Here is a 22,486-nt window from a genome sequence, read left to right on the forward strand (position 1 = left end):
GTACATTGGCATCTGATGTGATCCCAGCAACACTGCAGGCCAAGTCGCTGAAAAAATAAGACCATAAGAAGAATATAGTACGTCAGACTGAAAGAATGATAATGAACGTTTTTAATGGTATGAATAGGCCAAGCTGTGGGTGCTGAAAAGTATTTCTGCTGTTCAGATCACTCACTCATTGAGCTTGTAGATCTTCTCAGAGAAGAAAACCTCGTCCAGCAATTTGTGGATGTTGCGTCGCTCAGCTGCCAACAGCACACCATCATTTGCTAGAATCCCCAGACATGTGCCAGCGTGACCGATCGCCTCCATCGCATACTCCACCTGATACAGGCGCCCTGTGAAATTCAGTAACAGAACTTTATTATAACACCCCAAACCTCAAAGAAACGTGTATCTAAAAACACAATGGCCAGTTAAATAAGCTAGACACATTATTTTTGTAAAAGCAGTTAAACCCAACAGTCTAAACATCATAGAAACACATACCTCAACCAACATAACATTCAACTTGATTTAGAATAAATATCTTTAACAAGAAAACTTTCCATTTACCAAGATATTTAGCATACCAAAAGCCACATTTATAGAGAAAACTGCATAACAATAACGAACAATACGTATACAAGTGATCCAATTAAAGTGATGGTGTAGATTCAAGACTTGCCTTCAGGGGAAAAGATGGTTGTTCGGGAATCATATCTACGAGACTAAACAACAAAAGAAAAAACTGGAATTAGCTGAGGAAAAGGGTAGCGTAATATTTTTAACATGCATTAAGATATTTATGACAGCTACTCACCATCTTTTCCCGTCACTGAAACTGTCCTGCAAAGTAAAACACAAGTTATAAGATGATAAGCACGACCAGCAGAAACCAAACAGTGAGCGTATAAACGTTTCAGTTTGTATTGATACCAGTTTTCATTTCATGTATACTTGAGTAAATGTATCATTCCCTACAGTCTTAAAAGTATAAATTGTCAAGAAAGTCTCTGATGCTTTATTGGCAAACAACTTTAACTCACAACAACAGTAACAGTCGTTTAATATCCACTTGTATCTGTGCCTAAGCTAGCTTAGCTAGTTGCTGCTGTACATGTACAGAATGAATCTGCAATATCTGAGCATGCTAGGTCGTTAGCATGCTAACCAGCTAGCTAGTTCATAATAAAAGGAAGTCCTCTGAATGGTCACAGTCAAAATATACCTATAGGCCTACTCTGAAATGGTGGTGGACTAAAAGCATACTGCATTATATATTAAAATATGAATATATTACCTTAGGTGGAATGGTCTAAGTTGGCGTAGTTTTCCTACAGAATAAGAGGTCCACTACTTTCAGTTTAATGTTTCCTCACACGCCGGGGTGCTGTCGAGATGAAGAACCAGCTGAGCAGCGCTACCCTCCGGCAGGAGGATCGACCAGAAGGTAATGTCATAACCTTTATACCAGGGGTATTCAACTAAAATGCAACGAGGTCCAGTTAGAGAAAATCTCTCCATGCAAAGGTCCGGAACATATAAATGTCTAACTTGCTTCATGAATTAGTGTGGTATATATTGAAGTAGCCTGTAGCTTTATCAACGTCTGCATGTAATCAACAACTGACTGCCAATCAAATAAATAAAGTACAATTCAAAAACAACAATATTTATAGTCAATTAACATTGAACTTTACAGATATACAGTGAATACTCTGGATATGTGTAATGTTCCTCTCGGGCTGCATTTAAAAATAAAATAGAGAAAATAAATAAAATAGCTTTTGAAAATATGTGCATCTTAAAAGTGTTTAATTTTAGATAAATAAAATAAAGTGTAGCAGCAGCTTGAGTTTCCCTTTTTCTTTGTTAATCGTTTCACATCATGACTTAACAGTTTCAGACGATTATAGAACAATATCAGTCTTTACACATCATAACAATTGAACAGTTTTAAAGTTTCTCTTTCTTTCACTTTTATATTGCAGTCCCTCACTCACTTTTTTTAAATTCAGTGCGAGAATTGAGCTTGAGCTTGTCCTGCCAGGAGTTTGTAAATCTGGGCTGAAATGGTGTCAGGGCCATTCTCATACACATGCAGGTGCTCATTGGTTACAGTGGTGCAAACACAGGTATGGTGAAAAAAGAGAGAACTATTCGAAGCAGAAAAAAAACAGCGTAATATACCATCTGACAAAGGCCTGTGCTATAATGCTTCAATTAACTGGCTATTCTTTATAATATACTCAGATCAGAGATGTTAAGTTATAAATCAAGGGTTTTTATTATTATTTACAGCAGGGGTGGGGAACCTTTTTCCTTTCAATTTCTACAACATCCTCAGAGGGTCGTACAAATTATTGAACTCAACCTCTGCTACAAATCATGTAAAACCCAGATTTGGCACAAAAAAAGGGGAATACACGTTTCGCAATTATGCCACATCAAGGTGGAACGCTCTTCCACTACTGTAAAGGAAAGTAAAACTATACTTACCTTCAAAACCTCTCTTAAAGAGCACCTTCGGGGGAGAGCATTGCAAAACTGGCTCCGGTAATGGTACAAATCTCAACCTGTCGTACAATGGACAGCTTCCCCCCCCATCTATGTATATACTCGCATTTTAGACTCTGTTACTAACTGTATATCTGTAGACTTGGTATGTCTTAAATGTCCGGTTAGGATGTATTAGAACGAAATCTAAAATGAAATGTGTAAATAAGCCATCTGTATGTCAAATATGTCTTGTATGTCTTAAATTATATGATGAATTGGAAATGGGGGACCCTGATGTAAACAAGACGAAAGTCTTTCTCTGGTCTGCATCCCCTTAACAATTGTATGTTTTGAGCTGTACTGTACTGTACCCAATATACAAGCTGCTAATACACTTTTCAATCAATCAATCAATCAATCAATCAATGCTTAAAAAAACTAAAATCACAGCCCATTCATTTCGCCTTTCTTTCATGCTGTGCAAAGAAAAAGCAACCTTTTAATCCAGAGATCTCACCATGACTCACGCATGCATGCACGTGCACGGTTGTGGCATGACCACCAAAACAGAAAGATATGGACACAAGATGTATGCAAATGTTTTAGTATCCTATCCATGTGAACATGATTTAAGTGGGTGGGGGGGACCTAACCTCCTCTAGGAGGGTCCGGGGGCATGCTCCCCCGGGAAGATTTTTTTTAAATATTGAAGTTGAAAGCATCAATCTGGTGCACTTTGAGAGCAAAATGAAGAGATCTATGGATTCATCTTTCAACACCCATATGAAACAGAACTGTAAGCAGATTTTTCTTTTTGGATATTTTACAAATCACTCCCCTTTAAACTCTATTCTTGTTATTTTTTAAAACTTTTTTGTTACTGTCATATAGTATTTTATACCTGTTTTTTTTATTTAGTCTCATTAATAACTATAATGATCATATCAAGGTGTGCCTGAACCTCACTGAGCTGAGGTTATTTGAGCCTCTCAGGAGAGAGCTCTCTTCCACCTGGTTGTAGAAAAGCTCTTTAAATTCGTTAGCATAGCTAGCTAACCAGATGCTAATAACAACAGATCGCCACTGTGCTTACAACTAAAGACACAGCCACGCAAACACTGCGGCATGGCTCCTTATGGGTACTGCAATATTTGAAGAGCTGGAGCGGCGTTGGTGCTCTCCGTCAGCACTCATTTCAGACGAGACATATACCACGTGAAGACACGTTACGCTCCTGCTGTGTTCAAGGAACCTGTCCTTGGCCAGAAAAAACAGGTACTCGCTTGTTTTATTATTTTTGCGTTCTAGATTTCTTCTTCTTTTTTTTGAAGAAGTCGGACTGACGGACATTTAATACAACTAATGATTTTAAACATGGGTGGTTAATAAAATATAAAAACGTAACTTATTGAACTATCTTGGATTTGTTGTAACAACATCAACAAAAATGTCCAATAATTTTCTTTGATGAAGATGAGACCCAACAGCAACTTTTGTAGTAAGTAGAGCACATACTGGTGCTGGGTCTGATGGTTCTATTGTATAATATTAAGCAGACTGGCGACAAAGCGGGGTTTCCTTGGGCACTAGCCCATGTTGGTATGAATGTGAATTTGGCAGCTAAAAAATGTTTTCTCTTAATTTCAGGCTGCCAACCTCACACCTGTCCAGGGACTATGTGTAAGACAGCCAGGTATACGACGCCATGACCACACAAGGGAAAGGCAGGGTATAGCTAGTGTACCCATGGGCGTAATTTCCACTGGGGACAGGGGGGACATGTCCCCCCCACTTTTCAAAATCCAGTTTGTGCCCCCCCCACTTTTCAAATGTGTTTTTTTTTTTACGCAAGTGGTCATCGTCACGGAGGAGCGTCTGTGTGTGTGTGTGGCAGGAGCGCAGTCTGTGTGAGAGAGAGAGACAGAGAGAGACAGAGAGAGTTACAGGGGTTGTTGTTAGTATCTGGTGCTAGCTCGGAGCTAACGGAGATTAGAAGCTGTTTCAACAATAAGGAGAGGGAGAGTCCTCTCCTGTCGGACTGAGAGGCTGAGATAACATCAGGTCAGGGAGGTAAAAGACTCGCTGAGTGATTATAAACTTTAGTTATCTCAGTGGGTCTCAAACGATTTGGTCTAAACAAATATTTCCATCTATTTAATATAGTTGTTCAAAATAAGTTAAAAAATAATTCCAATGTCACTAAAAAATAAAAAACACAGTTTGAATGGGAATTGATTAGTAAAATATGCATAAATAAAAAGAAAGAATGCAGACTAGGTAAGATAAAGATAGGAGAGAGGAGTATATCAATGATGTGTTATTGGTTGTGAGCATATTCTAATGGTTTTTGGAGTATTGAAATATATACAGTTTTGTTTCATGAGTGTTGAGAGTTGTATCCATAAATCTCTTAATTTGTGCACCAGATTGATGCTTTAACTTCAATTTAAAGAAAAAAAATCTTACCTGGGGTGCATGCCCTCGGACCCCCCTATAGGATGTGAGGTCATCACAAATAAAACAGGTTCATGGATAGATAAATTTGCACACTCATTATATACACTACACATTTTTCTTGGATTAATTAACACCATAGTCCATAATATATATTTGTAGAAAGGCAGGAAATGGAATTAAATAGAGAACAATGTTTCATTGCGGAGGACCCCCTGTTTTGTGTCCCCCCCCCCCCACTTATCAAACGAAAGTTACACCCTAGTGTACCTATATATCACGTAACAAATTCAATTGATTGAATGAACTGAGAGAAGGAAATGTGCAGCAAGCATCCAGTCTGCCCGAAATCCAGAGGAAGAAGAAGAAGCAGCTCTGCAGTGTCATTGGTTGTTTCATAAGGTTTCATCAGCATGCTGTTTGAATGGGAAGCGGAAGTTGACTGAGTAGTTAAAAGGAAGCTAACTACGGCGAACGTCCTTAGTATATGTAAGCAACTGTAATACGTTACTCAGAATTGCATTTTTTTTATCGGCCGATAACATAATGTTTTAAGTCAGACCAACTTTGTCCTGACCGTGTAATAAACATTTGTACGAAAAGGTAAGTGCTTGCTAATCATACCAATGCTAACACTACCCAGTGCTAGCTCCTTGTTAGCTAAACACAAGTTTAAACCACTAGCACTAGCACATTTTATTATACGACTGGTGTGGCCTCTTTTCGACTTACTGTGTTGGCTTTCATACGTGTTATTGGTTAACCCACGGCTGCCCAGGGAGCTGTCATTTCGCTTCACACCGGCTGGGAACACCGTGTCCTCCACGGTGTCCTCTGACCGGTGTTGCTCAGCACAGAATCCTGCATTTAAACTTAACTGGTGATTAGCTACTGGGTGACCAAGAAGAGCGATATTTGTAAGAACACGATCATATTTTCCACATGCCTTAATGTTGTTGTGACTAAGCTAATTGGTTTATCACATCTTCGTGGTTAGCTTTAGCTTGGTGTCTTGCAGCACGACCTTTGAACTCTCACTCATAATTGGATATCAATATTATTGCTCGGGGAGAAGTTGTTAACTATTTTAACATGATTGTTTTCACTGCAAAGTCAGTTCAGGTAAATACGTAGTGCTGCTGTGGTACATGGTTGTACAGTACTCAGAGAAAACTAGGCTGTTGTTGGCAGTATTAGAAATCTATGATCAATGACAATATTAGACAATTTATTGCATTAATGCAATTAAGCCACCAGCCAATGTGTGAGTCATCTAATATATAACCCCCGGATGGCAATGATGTTTTTATTTTTAATCTCATGGTAACTAGATTTGACCAAGATGCTTTAGTGCCCTCTTGTTCTAGAGAAGAAACCAAAAAACGTTACAATTTTCACACCTGATGTTTTCATTGGTTGGTATCCAACTTAAGCATATCCCTGAACTTACACTCTTAGTAAAACTTTTTTACTCACCACCCTGTTTTTGTTTTTGCTGTTAGGAATCAGTCTGATGAGGGGGCACCTACAGCTGACAGGATGCATGAGAAAAGGAACATCCGGATCATCGAGTGGGAGGACCTCGATAAAAGGAAGTTCTACTCTTTCGGGGTGTTCATGACGATGAGCATCCGGGCCACCGTCTACCCGGCGACTCTGATCCGCACCCTGCTGCAGGTGCAGAGAGGCACGTCACTGTATACCGGCACCTTTGACGCGTTCTTCAAGATTCTGCGGGCTGAGGGTGTTCGAGGCCTTTATCGTGGCTTCATGGTCAACACCCTCACACTGATCTCAGGCCAGGCTTACATCACCACCTATGAGCTGGTGAGGAAGTATGTCTCCCAGTATTCTGATAACAATACGTTCAAGTCCCTGGTGGCCGGCGGCTCAGCCTCTCTGGTGGCTCAGAGCATTACTGTTCCTATAGATGTGGTCTCTCAGCAGCTGATGATGCAGGGCCAAGGGGAGCACCTCACCCGCTTTCGTCTCAATGCTGACAGTAAGAACTCAAAACAAATGTTCGGCCAAACCAGGACCATCATGTCTCAGATTTTTGCTGCTGATGGTTTCCGGGGCTTCTACAGGGGATATGTGGCATCTCTGCTCACCTATATCCCAAACAGTGCTGTCTGGTGGCCTTTTTATCATTTTTATGCTGGTAAGTGGCTGAAAAAACGTTTTCTCAACTATCATGCACAAAAAAGCTCTGTGCTGAGTGCACGTTCTCTAAATACTTGGTTTATGAGTATCAGTATGTCCCCAGTGAATGTGTACGACTGCAGTTATAATGAATACAACAGTTCTTGCCTTGTTGTCAATCAAATATCTGTTTGTGTAATGTTTAACAGAGCAGCTCTCTAAACTGGCTCCCAGTGACTGCCCTCATCTTATTCTACAAGCCATGGCCGGACCTCTGGCTGCCGCTACTGCCTCAACTGTCACCAACCCAATGGACGTGGTCAGAGCCAGAGTGCAGGTACATTTCCTTTACTTTGGATCATCAGACAGTTTGACCCTGCTATATTGAATAACAATTCACTGAAAACAAAATTCAGATTCTAATGTTTGAGATATGCCAATAGTTAAGCCATAAATGGCATGTTTGGCTTCACAAATCTGAATCGATGTAATTGAATGTACAATACCCAGTCCTAGGCAATAACAGTTTGTGGTTACAAATAATAACACATGTTTTTTAGGTTGAAGGGAGATCTTCTGTCATTGAGACGTTCAATCAGCTGATCAAAGAGGAGGGCTGTTGGGGGCTGACCAAAGGACTCTCCGCACGCATCATCTCGTCCACGCCCACTGCCATCGTCATGGTGGTCGGCTACGAGACGCTGAAAAAAATGAGTTTGCGACCGGAGCTGGTGGACTCGAGACATTGGTAGAAGAAATCTGCACTGATGACATATGGACCACGTGCCATTTTAGCCCTAATGAGACCTCATATAAAAACTATTTTAAAGAATAACCTGGGGAACAAAATGAAATCAGGCCACTTTTGAATCACAGCACCTGTGTGTCCGACATTAATTATGTGATCATACAAACATATTACTTGAAGATGAAAAACCTTTCGGCCATTAACATTCACACCAGACCCAGGTTCAGTTTGTATTGCTGCTTAACATGGCTGGTGCTATTTTTAATTTACTTTAAAGGGGTGAATAACATGTTGCTTTTACACTGGAAGATGCAGACACATTTATCCAACTTTTAGACAATGGATTTTACACGCTTTACAATCAAGCTTCTTTGCGGTGGAGGAAAGTGATTCCTGTTTTTATCTTTGATAGTTTGTGCGACAGATTGCTGTTTGTGCTGTTGGGCATGCATACAAAAAAAGACTGGTTTTGATCAGGCTCCAGAGAAAGGTCATTTAATGTGTGATGACGCATTCACGTCAGAAGTAAACAGGTTTTCAAATTGCTTGTTTTCCTTCACTTTGTCACTGGCATCTATGTATATTTAATATAATTTTGCCTTCATAGTATAGTCAAGATGCAAAATCTGCTTCTTGTTTTGTTGGATGTGCGAGAAGAAGAAGTGTGTTGTCGGTGTATTTAATAACTGTTGTTTTGTACGCTGCACAAACTGAGTCCAAGCAAATGATTTGACAAATTCCACGCAAAACAGAACAAATACATAGAGCACAATATTTGATCAGCCTTTTTGTAACATACTAATATGCTGTCTATTTGATATTGTAAAACATATTGCAATGATCGCGCTGGTCAATACATTATTTTGTGTACTGGTAGCTTCCAGGAATTGGAGAATGATTGAAGTTGTTTTGTGCAATATTCTAAATGTGTTATCCTTTTCGGCACAAAATGTGATAGTGTATTACTTGTACATTGTGTGAATAACTTGATAAAGGAATGCATTATACCTTATTTATTTTCATTATGTATTTGGTGTTTATAACCACAGAAGTGTTCAACTTTCAAATGGGGCGTTTAGTTTGAAGGCAAATTCCTTTACCTGCGTTTGTTTAAAATGAAGCCCTGAACATCCCGTAATGTCTTCTGAAGTTATATATAAATCTGCTCCTAGGCCATGCCAAGATGCAACACCCAATGAACTCTAAAGTCGGCAAACCTTGTTTGGAAAAGAGAATCCTCTTTAATAATTTTGATTAAAGTCTGGAATTTATTTGCACAACTTTCTGTAATTCAAAGTGTGATTTCAGAGATTAACCTTCTGTTGTCAACTGTCTTGTAAAGATTTCACATTGCTTGTCATCTCACCATGTCGTGGCTATTTGGTTGATTAAACTTAACTGCTTAACAAAAAGTCGCTGATTATTTACACATGTTCAAACATAAAGCTAACGAACATTTTCTGCTTTTTCAAATTCGTATTTTTCCTTGATGGATTTTATAAAGAATTAAGATAATTCCAATCTGCAATGTCATGTCAAGCTGTATCTGCTGTCATCTGCAGCCCAATGCAGGAGTTTAGGAGCTCAACTAAAGCATGACAAACACTTTTTTGAAGCCAATAGCTATCTCAGCGTTTCAGTGTTTAAAGTCACATTTTGGGAGGATAAATTGTAATCGTAGGGAGGTTTTTTTTGTGATATAACGTTTTGAAGAGTTGACTATTGTTCATTTTGTTGCCCTCAGGGAGTACCTTTTTGCATTTAAGAAGCTCAGGGAGAAAAAATGGGATCAGGTGAGTGATGCGTTTCATTGATGTTCTCATAACTGTGGGGCGTCCATAAGTTTTATTGAAGGTGACACTGACACCAAAGGTCATCTGTCATCATGTTATGTAATGAGGTGAAAGAATCGACTGAGGCTGATTTTGCTGTAAGGATGGCCCTGCAACATTTAGTATTGGTACCATTCTTCAAGCAATTTAAAATGAAAGAAAACATTTGATGATCAATACAATTTAAGGATGCTGGTGCTTGTTGTAATATTATATAGTTTTTCTTAAACATTTACAAAACCGTCAATATTTAAAAAAAGTTATATCTTTTGTTTGTCATTGCAAAGATTTTCTTAATTTTTCAAAAATGGTGGTGAATAAAACTTACAAAATATAAATCTATTAATTAAGTGGAGATATTACTGCAGAATAAACACATATAACCTATGACATATGGTGATACATTTAAAGGAAGATTTCATAACCAACATTAATATTTAACATCCTAATTTCTGGATGGCAGCAGAAACCTGCCCCTACATTTGAAGATGCTTGCACCAAATCTACCAAATCTAACTTTTGCCACCGGAGACCGGACAAATCTCCTGATGAATGAAACAAACAGGCTGACGGACCATGGTGGGATGACGGAGTGCTCCCTGCTCTGCATTCATTATCAGCCAGTGTCTGGAAGGCACTTTGTCAGAAAGATGGATGAGGGGCTGTCAGAGAGGAAACAAATCTGAGCTGGTCGGGGTTAGAGGAAGGGCCTCTCATCCTCAAGGGATGTGACGGTGGTAGACGTGCAAGTGTGTGTGTGTGTGTGTGTGTGTGTGTGTGTGTGTGTGGGGAGAATAAAAGGTGGGATAGAGTGTAGGCAATATAGAGTGCTTTGAAAAGCAGCAAAGGACAAAGACGTTTTAGAAAGGTGATTGAATTATCTATGCCTTTAAATATCAACTATAGAACTTTAATCCAGCCTCCTCATTTCAAAAGTATTATAAAAGATGTCTTCACTTTTTGTCTTCACTCCTGATTTCATAAGCAAATAAATGGAAGATAAAATCCATTTGCTTCATGCTAAATGTATTTTTCCAATAACAAAAGGCTTCTGCAGTCAATCTGAGTTACACAAATCAACTATCTTCTCTTCAACTTTGTAAAAAAAGACCACAACTTTAGAAAATGCCAAAATGAATCTAACTCAGACTGTTTAACTTCGGCATAACTACACATTTTGATCATGATTACATTGAAATCACTTTAGCAATGGATCTCTTCAAATCATAACAACAGCAAGTGAAGTGACCAAAAACACCGGTGTTAATGTACAAAGGACAAACAAGTATTTTTTAAGGTGTACTTTAAGAACAATATGAACTTATCCTTTCAGTATCAGTGTTTCTACAGCAGCTGAATACATGACTGCACAACAAAACCTTTAGTTTATGATCGTTTATTGCTTTACATTAAGGGTAGATCCGACACACATTACAGTAATACATATATTTGAACAACAATCAAACTAAAACTGTCCTGCATTTCTTTGTGATTTCCCCCTCCCAGTGGGGGTGAATGGAATTGGTATCAAATTTAAACTACTTTGAAATTAAATTAACTCAATGTAGGTGCAATATATTTTCTCCACCACACTACACATTTTGTATAAAAGGAAGAGAGAATATAATCCTTTTTGGTGGATAAATATACATAAAAGGCAAAGTAGGAACATTTGTATAAAAACAAATCTTAGTTAAATAAATATTTGTGTAAATACTTTATTAAGTTCCACTAAATCTCAGTCGGATCAGATGAAGAGACATCAAGAACATTCAACTGAACCACAATTTGTGCACAATTATTCTATTCTCTAATGAGAATAAACCATTTACAGTGTGTGTGTGTGTGTGTGTGTGTGTGTGTGTGTGTGTGTGTGTGTGTGTGTGTGTGTGTGTGTGTGTGTGTGTGTGGGAGAGGAGGCTAAGGTGGAGGGGGAATGGGGTCTGCTGCGTGGGATCATTGCACACAGGGAGGAGAGGGAGGGAGAGAGGGAGAGAGAGAAAGAAAGAGCCTGAAGAGAAAGGGTGCGGAGGAGACAGACGACAGGAGACGAAAGGCTGAGACACATCCAGAACCCCACAAGAAAAAATGACCAATTTTGCAGGCACCTGGAAAATGAAAACCAGCGAGAATTTCGAGGATTTGCTCAAAGCTCTGGGTGAGCATAATTTTCTCTTTTTCTATGAATGTTTGATTGCATTTTAGTTTTAGGTTTCTGAAATGATGTATTGACTGAACAGGAAGGAGGTCTATTGTTAAAAAACAGAAGAAAAAAAATTCAAACTTGAGGTACAGATTGGAGATTATACTTTTTGTAAGAGTCTTAACAAAAGAACTGATTGATCAAAAAAGGTAAAATTAAAGATGATGTTTTTCCCACCACGGTCCAACAATCCAATGTCTAAATACCTCATTTCAGCTTGATCATAGGCAGGTTAGGCTGCTGTTTAAATTGCTTTTATATGGTTGCGAAAGACAATATTTACCACCGGCGCTGCTTGTTCCAAAGTGGAGGACAACTGGTTTTAATTACAGGAGGAGAGAACATGAGCTCCAAGAAGGATGGATGGGAAACAGACTGAAGCGTTACCTCATCTGATTGTTTTCACTGTAATGTGTGACAGGAAGGGTTAATAGCTTTTCCGCTGTTTGGAGGACAGAATCTATCATGAGGTACAGGAGAGCCAAACAAAGCAGCATTCCTCCCCCTAATCACCTTGTCACTGCAGCCTCTATATTTGCAACATCTGCTGATAACAATCTCACGACCCTTTTTTTAAAATATGAAAACCCACTGCCTTATACTGTGAAATCTTCTCCTGACAACTAATAAAGGGTTAGTTTGAACTCAGATTGATGACTATCTGTATGCATTCCTTTGGTAAATAGGCCAAGTTTCACATCTGTAACATTAACTCAGAGATATTTTTCTCCCCATGTCTTTGGCGCCAGAGGCAGACAGAAAATGTGACGTCACACAACTCAATATCAAGTGATAAAATAAGGACAAAGTAGTTCTTAGTGGTTAAAGGTGGGATCAAAGTGGTTTTGTACGTCAGGGTCTTAGCCTCCACAGACTGATCAGCCCTGTGTAGTATTCACACTGTAGCTGTGTGTGTTCTCAGGAGTGAACGCAATGCTGAGGAAGGTGGCGGTGGCGGCTGCGTCCAAGCCCCATGTGGAGATAAGGCAGAACGATGAGCACTTCTACATCAAGACCTCCACCACCGTCCGCACCACGGAGATCAACTTCCTCATGGGAGAGGAGTTTAATGAGGAGACGTTGGACGGCAGAAAGTGTAAGGTAATCTGATTGATCAGTACATAATTAACTTTCTATCAATGTACATGTCTCATCCTCTTAAATGAATGTGTAGCTTTTTGTTTTAAGTATTGGGGTTTCCAAATGGACCACAAAACCTCGCTCTGGAATGTTCTAAACTAAAATAATCTAAATATTTAACTTCACTATCATTGAGGGATAATTAAAGTTTGACACACAAAAAAGAATTAACCAACAATACTCAAGTCGGTGAAAGTTAAAAAGGACATCTTATGAAATGTGGAGACTTGAAGGAGACAGATTTTTAAAAGAATGGTGGAAATAAAACCGAAGAGGATAAGGGAGCCTGACTTGTATCCTTAATATGAGCACAAAGAAAAAGCAAACGTGGTGTTGTATTCCTTGTGATAAGTAACCAGAACTTTATGAGTGCAATTTGTTTTATTAGTGCACCCTTAAGCATTATATTATACTAAAATGTAGGGCTGCAAGGAACAAGCTAAAAACGAACCAGATCAATCTGAAAAGTATTATTATTCAGGGTAAAACATGCAAAAATAATCCCTGAAGACTGACTAGTGATTAACACAGAGTCTGTAAATCGGCTAAGATTGAGGAAATAAATATAGGTAACCTCATGAAAGTGCGGCTTTTTCTACAGAGCTTGGCCACTTGGGAAACAGAAAACAAGATGTACTGCAAACAGACTCTACTGAGCGGGAACGGCCCGAAGACCTTCTGGACCCGAGAACTCAATGGGGATGAACTCATACTGGTGAGCAGTTCTATTTATTTTAATTGACTATAATTGAAATATGGTTGAGAAGTAAGAGAGTGCTACATGCAGATGTTGACTCAAATTAATCAAGTGTATAAAGCATTTATGGGTCCACATGTGTCTTCATGATCAGCCCCTCTTTTCTAAAAAGCAAATAGTTCTCTCTGTGTTTTCTTTTATAAAAGTTGTGGCTCCCAAATGCTCTCCTCCCATCAGCCTGGAGACGGATGTGGATTCAATGACTCCAATTTAAAAAAAAAATCTCCCATCAGATAGATGAACAGATGTTTTGAAAGTGGGATGAGGTGTCAGGTTTGGTCGCTGTCTTTAAATACATGGGCCATTTCCTGTTTCTACATCTCTGTCTGCCAATAAGAAATCAAGGGATTGCTTAAACAGAAAGTCCTCAATTATTTATTTATTTTAAAAACACTGTTGCTTTGTAGCATATCCTTTTTGAATAGTTTCACATTTTGGCTTATTCAAAGTTGTTTGGGCCAAAGTTAAAAGGAAAGGTTGATAACCTACCTCTCATATCTATACATCAAAAGGACAGCCAGAAGCTGGTTAGCCTAGCTTAGCATAAATACTTAGAACGTGGAACAAACACGGCCTCACAAATGAGATTTATTTTTGAATAAAGCAGCCTGAACTTAAGGAACTTGTAATATACTTCAGGCGGATATAACACACAATCACAGCACAAGCAGAAACCAAAACTAGACAGATGGTCAAGACAGGCCATAACTGGGTGGTGACACCAGATGTGAAATGTGAAACAATCTGGTCAATAATTTACCCAAAAAACTACGTAGTTCCTTGAAAATGTTCTGAATTCCCATGGCCATTTTGAAACACTGTTTGTATTTCCTTCTTCTGCCAAATGAGGGTGTGAATAAACATGCCTGCATCTGTGAGGCAGCACATTATCATGATGCATTGTTTCTTACATTTCATTATTTGTTCACATCAAGGAAATATGAACTAAATATATCTATTTAAGTTCATATTAAAAGAGTTTTTTTAAACATGTAGACCATGTAGGCTGAGAGCAGGTGAAGTATTTGTTACAGCAAGGCAGATTCAGGGGATCCACGGAGAAACCTAGTCTAGATTTCAAAGGAATACACTAACAGTTCACTGCCTCACAAATGATGTTGGACTGCACTCAATGTTTGTTCCAAACTGGGAACAAACGTTTTGAACCGCACCAAATCTGTTTTTATTTAAGATAAGGGTGTGGACGTCTGTCTATCCATGTTGGAGTGATGGGATGTAATCTGATCAGCATGTGGGGTTGAATCATTGGGAAAAAAAGTTTCATAGGAAAAGAGAACAAGTTATAATACCACCGGTGTGGGAGAGGTCCGATATATATTCCCTGCTGGTTTGTAATTAAACAAAAATCCCTCATATTACATCCCAACTAATGCATTGTTTTGATTTTTTTATTTGAACGATGTTAAAGCAAAGATGTTTGGCTCTGAGGCGATCCAGACTGTGAAATATTTTATATTGACGTCAGTAGATGTACACATAACTCATTTATTAATAAAACTAAATAATGAGTATTAGTTTAACAGGTTCTGTAATATTCTGCAAACAAAAGTTTTGGTTTTACTACGCCTCAGCAACACAAGTTAAATATACTGCTGAATGCTGAGGGGGGGTGATGACAGATGGGTTACTTTGCACGCAGATACTTATGTTTAAGTCAGTATATTGTTGCTGGGATCAGATCATAAATTGCACAACACAAAATGATATTACATACTGCACCGAATTCAAGGTAATTTATGCTAACAGTTATTTAAATGTAGTCTTAGAAAGCCTACATGGTTTAGTCATTTTGTATTCAGCCTGTCACATCACTTCCAAAGAATAGAAGCACATGTCAAAGAAGAAGAGATGTAGGGAGATTAGGATGATTGTTTACCCAGTTAAATTAGACTTCATTGGTCATGTTGTCAGTATGAACATAGACAACACAGAATGACTAAATAGTAAAACAGTGGCACAATGGTAACTGCAAAGTTTAAACTCCACTGGTTGGTTGGAGTAGTCCAAAACTTCAGTCAGAACATGAACTACAAATGTAACACTTGTTTCATTTCTCAACTATAATGATTGTAGACCCGTTTACATTACTATGAGATTTATTTTGGAGATAAAATCTATTAGCAACCGTTGCTGCGTGGTAGTTATGCCCATTCATCAGGGATATAAAACATCACGTCTTCTACCAACAAGATGTCCATCTCCTCTCAGTGTACAGAGGCATGTGGCTCAGTACAGAATAAAAAGCACATTCAGTCTAATAAAAGCACTGTCCAGCAGATGAGAGCATGAGGGTCCCAGGGGGAGATGGATGGATGAGGGGCTTAATGAAGACAACATGGTGCTGCTCACTGCACTCGAAGTAGGGCACAAAGATCATTCGGCGAGTCTACAGTAAAAAGTAGAATAAATACTTGTCCATGCGAGGAACCTCATATTCTTTCTTTTTTATACATTTCAATCCAATAAATATCGATTTTTTAAAAGATTAATACAGCCGCGCACTGGCGACTTTATGATGGGACTGGAGCCAGATGAGATTGTGTGGCTGTGATTTAGTCGGGGGTCCAGATCTGTGTGTGTGTGTGTGTGTGTGTGTGTGTGTGTGTGTGTGTGTGTGTGTGTGTGTGTCCTCGAATGGGCTTTAATTGGTCTCATTGATCTTGCTCTTGAGAAATGCCAATGGACCCTGGTGTTACCTCCAGTTAATGTCTCCCTCGGCATCTCGCCACGTGCCAGATGGAATAGTCTGGGCTTCATTTGTCACATCCTGCCCTGTTTCCCCGTGCCGCCACACAGCATGAGATAATGATAATGTGCGCAGTGCAGTTGGCCATAGTGCTTTGTCCCTGGGACTTCCATACATCTTTATCCTTGGAAACATAAACCCCATAACCCACAGCATGCAATGTTTTTCTCCCCATTCTCATATCAGCTTTTGTCCACCTGTTTCTTTAAGCAGACAGCTGATCTAAATTAAGATCACAATATGAACAGGCATTTAGGTCATTATTGGCGAAAGAGCATCATACGAGTGCTTTAAAAATACATTTAGGGACTACAACACAATGAAAATGAAGCTTTTTATAATGTGGTGGAGGGACAATTACTTCAACTGCCATTTGTACAACTGAAAGACTTCACGAAACCAGAAAACTGTTTTCACTAGATGGTGGTTATGTTGTTTTATATACTTAGTGTCAATGCTGGAATGCTGCAAACTATTGTACTGAAGAACAATTTTGAGTTATATTTTCCAAATCAATGTAACATGCATCAATGATAAATGCAATACTAATTTACCCAGTAGTAAACAAAGTATTAAATACAAAATACAATATTAAAAGGCTCTTACATTATTGGTAAATGTAAATTATAAATGTAAGATTCTGTGTGTACAGTGTTGACATATACAGTAAGAATTTAATTACTTGATATTTAAGTAATTTTTGCAATTACCTTTGACTTTAAGGAGTATAAGAATTTTACTTAAAGCTCTCCTATTATACTCCTTTTCAACAATATATTATAGTTCTCAGATATATACGAAACATGTCTCTGAAGTGTTTGGCTCGAAATACCAAACAGATCGTGCATTGTAGCATCCCATAAACCTCTGTTTCAGAAGTGCTGATTCTGTGTCTGTATCTTTAAATGCTAATGAGCTGCTGCTGGCCACGCCCCTCTGAGAGATGATTGGTTAAAAGAACACAATGGTGCTCTAGGAGGAGATTCAGGTGATAAAGTGTTACCAGCTGATTTTAAGGGTGGTTCCGGACAAAAAAAAGAGGAGAATCTTTTTTCCTGAGACACACTGGCAACACATATTTATGTATAAACAAGACATGAAAAAGTGTATTTTGCATAATAGGTGACCTTTCTGTTGTCTTATTATTAAGTCTTAATGATGATGTAAAGCACTTTGAATTTCCTCTGTGTCTGAAAATGTGGTATATAAATAAACGTACCGCACCTTTCCTTTCCTTTAAGTATAAAAAGACTGACTTGCCAGTTAATAAGGAAACCTCAGACACCCCCCAGGTGAAGGCACTAGGCAGAGGCACTAATATCAGAGCAGTCTAAACTTGGCTGTGTAAGTGCTCTCAAAGTAAGAAAAAGGTCTGATGATAAACTTTACTGAAGCAACAAGAGACTGCTGATGATGACGATGTTAATCAGATTTCTTTTTTCTGTCTTCAATCTCATTTCAGACTTTCGGAGCCGATGATGTGGTGTGCACGCGCATCTACGTACGAGCATAGCAGAAGTCCACAAGTTCAAATATCCTCAACAATTGGTGTTTTAATGTCTGAGCTGTCAGTGTGAGAAATTTCACATAAAATCAACATTTTCTAATTATCTGTTTAGACATTCAGTTTTTACCATCTTCACAAAAGTCACAATTTCAGATGTTACCGTTTTATAAATTTTTGTATGCAATTTTCTAGCATTGGAAATCGAACAAATTATCTTTTGTTTGTTGTGTTAAAGAGTGTAAGCTTTTGTGGATGTAGAAAAGTCCAAAAGGCAGATATATAACCTGATGAAGAACTTAAGGGTTGACCTTTTTCTTTAAAAAAAAGAAACAAGTGGCCCATATCATAAAAACGCTGTCAAAAATAAAAAAGAAGGTGGTCAACTAGATTTCTTACTATTTAACGTATAGTTTAATGCCCAACACCATACTAACACTCATGTACAACATCATAAAAGTCCAGACACATTAAAACGAAGTACAAACAATGTCTTTATGTACAATCATTTCCCCGAAACTTTCTGTGGTATTCCATATTAAAACATAGTAAATATAAAAACCCAAGTAATAAACTGTTCCAAGATTGTCTGTAGCTGTTTATGTTACTGACCATTGCCTTTAATGGAGGAATCATTTTAGTCAGGCTGCTTCATTTTAAGTATTGGAGCAAATCTGTGCCGACATAATGAGCTTTTGGTGCTTCCAACCTGCTTATGTTATGATGATGTGAAGATAACAAGGATAGCTTTGATGTTAAGAACAGCGTGTTGCTTATATGTTAATTTGTGAAACACGTTTAACGGTATTTAGCATGATGGATAGCTTCCCGTCTCCATCTAACATATCGACAGGGCCAATTCCAGTTTTATTGAATAAACTGCGGGAATAAAAATCATTAGTTTACATCCCTCTTTCAAAGGGAATACAACATTCACGTTTGTATTTCAGCAAGAAATGCAAAACGTATAGCTTTGATGAACTGTGTCTCAAGGAAATATTATTGCTTGCTTGTTACAATGATCCATAAAGTGTTCACACGTCTGACATTCACATAGAGCTACTATACATCAGTCAGTGTTTGTCACCAACAAAGGGCATACAAAATAAACACGGCTCATGTACAGTTTTATAGGCGACATATCGACCCTGTCATACTGATTATAACCATTTCATAAAGTTTAAATACCAGGAAAGGTTGATCGAGTAGCATCGAGTAGACCTCAGTACTTTGAAAAAGGACATACAGTGGGGCAAAAAAGTCTTTAGTCAGCCACCAATTGTGCAAGTTTTCCCACTTAAAAAGATGAGAGAGGCCTGTTATTTTCATCCTAGCTATACCTCAACTATGAGAGACAAAATGAGAAAAAAATCCAGAAAATCACATTGTCTGATTTTTAAAATAATTTATTTGCAAATTATGGTGGAAAATAAGTATTTGGTCAACTACAAACAAACAAGATCAAGACCTCTCTCACAGACCTGTAACTTCTTCTTTAAGAGCCTCCTCTGTCCTCCACTTGTTAACTGTATTAATGGCACCTGTTTGAACTCGTTATCAGTATAAAAGACACCTGTCCACAACCTCAAACAGTCACACTCCAAACTCCACTATGGCCAAGACCAAAGAGCTGTCAAAGGACACCAGAAACAAAATTGTAGACCTGCACCAGGCTGGGAAGACTGAATCTGCAATAGGTAAGCAGCGTGGTGTGAAGAAATTAACTGTGGGAGCAATAATTAGAAAATGGAAGACATACAAGACCACTGATAATCTCCCTCGATCTGAGGCTCCACGCAAGATCTCACCCCGTGGGGTCAAAATGATCACAAGAACGGTGAGCAAAAATCCCAGAACCACACGGGGGGACCTAGTCAATGACCTGCAGAGAGCTGGGACAAAAGTAACAAAGGCTACCATCAGTAACACACTACACCGCCAGGGACTCAAATCCTGCAGTGCCAGACGTCTCCCCCTGCTTAAGCCAGTACATGTCCAGGCCCGTCTGAAGTTTGCTAGAGAGCATTTAGATGATCCAGAAGAGGATTGGGAGAATGTCATATGGTCAGATGAAACCAAAATAGAACTTTTTGGTAAAAACTCAACTAGACGTGTTTGGAGGAGAAAGAATGCTGAGTTGCATCCAAAGAACACCATACCTACTGTGAAACATGGGGGTGGAAACATCATGCTTTGGGGCTGTTTTTCTGCAAAGAGACCAGGACGACTGATCCGTGTAAAGGAAAGAATGAATGGGACCATGTATCGTGAGATTTTGAGTGACAACCTCCTTCCATCAGCAAGGGCATTGAAGATGAAACGTAGCTGGGTCTTTCAGCATGACAATGATCCCAAACACACCGCCCGGGCAACGAAGGAGTGGCTTCGTAAGAAGTATTTCAAGGTCCTGGAGTGGCCTAGCCAGTCTCCAGATCTCAACCCCATAGAAAATCTTTGGAGGGAGTTGAAAGTCCGTGTTGCCCAGCGACAGCCCCAAAACATCACTGCTCTAGAGGAGATCTGCATGGAGGAATGGGCCAAAATACCAGCAACAGTGTGTGAAAACCTTGTGAAGACTTACAGAAAACGTTTGACCTCTGTCATTGCCAACAATGGGTATATAACAAAGTATTGAGATGAACTTTTGTTATTGACCAAATACTTATTTTCCACCATCATTTGCAAATAAAGTCTTTAAAAATCAGACAATGTGATTTTCTGGATTTTTTTTTCTCATTTTGTCTCATAGTTGAGGTATACCTAGGATTACAGGCCTCTCTCATCTTTTTAATCGGAGAACTTGCACAATTGGTGGCTGACTAAATACTTTTTTGCCCCACTGTATACTGTACTTTTAGAAATGAGAAATGCTGCTTCGCTACATTCAATCATCTTCAAACCACGAGTGATACTGATACCAGAGACTGAAGGTAGAAATGCAAATAACTGGGTAGAAACACGTATAAAATGGGAAATTCTTCTACTCAAAGACTTTAGGAATTACACGTTCAACAGACCACAAACGAAAAGGTCTCCAATTAACATCCTTTGGTAAAAAACAGTTCAGCAAACTTTAGCTAAAGACTGATACCAAATGTGTGTTAAAGTACGCTACACGTTAAAACAAATCTAGATATAAACAACATATTTACAAAGTGTCTGGCGGTCATAAATTACTTTACGCAATATACACTGCTGGCATTGTAAAGATGTCGAGCATGTACCCAGCAGTCACCAGAGATGTTGAATGTACAGTTTATACTGTATGTATGTATATATATATATATATATATATATTACCACTAAAGAAGGAAAACATTCACAGGCTATACAAGTTAACAGCTGGAAGCCAGATTACTGCCCAAGTATCAGGTACTTGTTAAGTAAATTATCTTTAACATTGTTTAGTCTAGTTTTGCTTAACCAGGTTTTCTGTTGTTTAAACTGTGAATTGCTTTAAATAAATGATGCAGTAAGGAGTGTTTTCCCAGTCAATTACTCTCATGTAATTAATATAATAATTCGATTTTTGAGACAGGCAGGTTTCTTTTCAAATATAGCGACAGTAGCACCTGAAGAAAACTATTTACATACATTGCAGGATTTTGCAATGTAAGCTCAACGTTTGTAGACATTTCCTGACTCAGGTCGGACACCAAAAAAAAGTTGGCAACTGAATCCAGTAACAGCAGGTTGTAGAAATCTGCACGGAGTTACTGTGTACATGGAGTCATCACTGGCAGTGTGTGTGAAGACAGCCATCGTCACAGTTTCTTTCAATAGAGACAGACTACAGTGTTCTGTACTTCACACGGAACTTGTTAATGTTGATATAATGGAGGACCTTAAGGTGGCAAGTGGTGGTGCAGGGCAGCAGGCCTTCTCTTCTTTCTCCCATCAGCCACTTGTGGTTGTCGGCAGCCATGTCGCTGGTCACATGCTCTTTGGCCCAGGAGTCCAGCCAGGTATGAAAGCGTCTGTGCAGGCGAGTGTTGACCCGTTGTTGGGACTGAGGAGAGAAGACCACAGGAGCTCAGCTGACAGCTTGAAATATAAAGAGTCGTCACATTAACTTGCATAGCATAACATCAAGACGCAATGTATCTTGCCACTGGATTGTAGAGAATCGATACTCTCCTGTTTCTATGCTTCGAAGACATTTAAGCGATTGGGACTAGAAAACATCCCTGAAAGCAGCAACGGTAATGTAAGTATTGAATGGGATGGCCCCTTATTAAGTGTAATCTGGAAGCTACTGAAGTGACCTCACATCTATCCACATCTCGTTTCATCCTTTTAAAATTAAAAGTTGAAAGAAAAACCTCAAAAATCATGATAGAGCCTTTTAAGACAACAGACAAGCCAAAAAGATAAGGTATGAATGGGACAAAGATAATTTAAAACATATCTTGAGAAGGATAAAACGTTGGGTCAAACCCCACTGACAACAACCACTCG

The 22,486-nt window shown here is 38.8% G+C and overlaps 3 protein-coding genes across 6 annotated transcripts in view; 2 read left to right on the forward strand and 1 right to left on the reverse strand.

Moving 5' to 3' along the window:
• LOC307028967 (paired amphipathic helix protein Sin3a-like) overlaps positions 1 to 22,486 on the reverse strand; it is a 56,894-nt gene that overhangs the window by 18,263 nt on the left and 16,145 nt on the right. For 2 of the 3 annotated variants that reach the window (XM_079664413.1, XM_079664411.1), the window contains exon 21: positions 21,873 to 22,037. In XM_079664413.1, coding sequence (XP_079520539.1) covers positions 21,873 to 22,037 — 165 coding nt within the window. Of the gene's footprint in view, positions 1 to 18,509; positions 22,038 to 22,486 lie in introns of those variants that run through there. The other variant, XM_079664412.1, reaches the window with a different exon arrangement.
• slc25a44b (solute carrier family 25 member 44b) lies at positions 5,260 to 9,283 on the forward strand. 2 transcript variants are annotated; one of them, XM_079664999.1, is made up of 4 exons: positions 5,260 to 5,424; positions 6,438 to 7,096; positions 7,287 to 7,414; positions 7,638 to 9,283. In XM_079664999.1, coding segments are annotated over exons 1-4 (981 nt in total). In that variant the 5' UTR covers positions 5,260 to 5,422; the 3' UTR covers positions 7,830 to 9,283. The 2 variants fall into 2 exon arrangements, with proteins under 2 accessions (XP_079521125.1, XP_079521126.1); XM_079665000.1 differs by having other exon boundaries at positions 5,263 to 5,538.
• On the forward strand, positions 11,123 to 18,518 carry LOC307028970 (cellular retinoic acid-binding protein 1). The gene is made up of 4 exons (XM_079664418.1): positions 11,123 to 11,815; positions 12,783 to 12,961; positions 13,602 to 13,715; positions 17,987 to 18,518. The coding sequence occupies exons 1-4, from the start codon at positions 11,746 to 11,748 to the stop codon at positions 18,035 to 18,037; spliced, it is 414 nt and encodes a 137-aa protein (XP_079520544.1). The 5' UTR covers positions 11,123 to 11,745; the 3' UTR covers positions 18,038 to 18,518.

The sequence above is a fragment of the Notothenia rossii genome, assembly GCF_949606895.1.
Source record: "Notothenia rossii genome assembly, chromosome: 2".
NCBI lineage: Eukaryota > Metazoa > Chordata > Actinopteri > Perciformes > Nototheniidae > Notothenia > Notothenia rossii.

Coding starts and splice junctions, on each gene's coding strand:
- slc25a44b (XM_079664999.1), top strand. Junction 7,097..7,286: donor TTTTTATCATTTTTATGCTG/GTAAGTGGCTGA, acceptor AATGTTTAACAG/AGCAGCTCTCTAAACTGGCT. Junction 7,415..7,637: donor TGGTCAGAGCCAGAGTGCAG/GTACATTTCCTT, acceptor CATGTTTTTTAG/GTTGAAGGGAGATCTTCTGT.
- LOC307028970 (XM_079664418.1), top strand. CDS start 11,746: ATGACCAATTTTGCAGGCACCTGGAAAATGAAAACCAGCGAGAATTTC. Junction 12,962..13,601: donor TGGACGGCAGAAAGTGTAAG/GTAATCTGATTG, acceptor CTTTTTCTACAG/AGCTTGGCCACTTGGGAAAC. Junction 13,716..17,986: donor ATGGGGATGAACTCATACTG/GTGAGCAGTTCT, acceptor ATCTCATTTCAG/ACTTTCGGAGCCGATGATGT.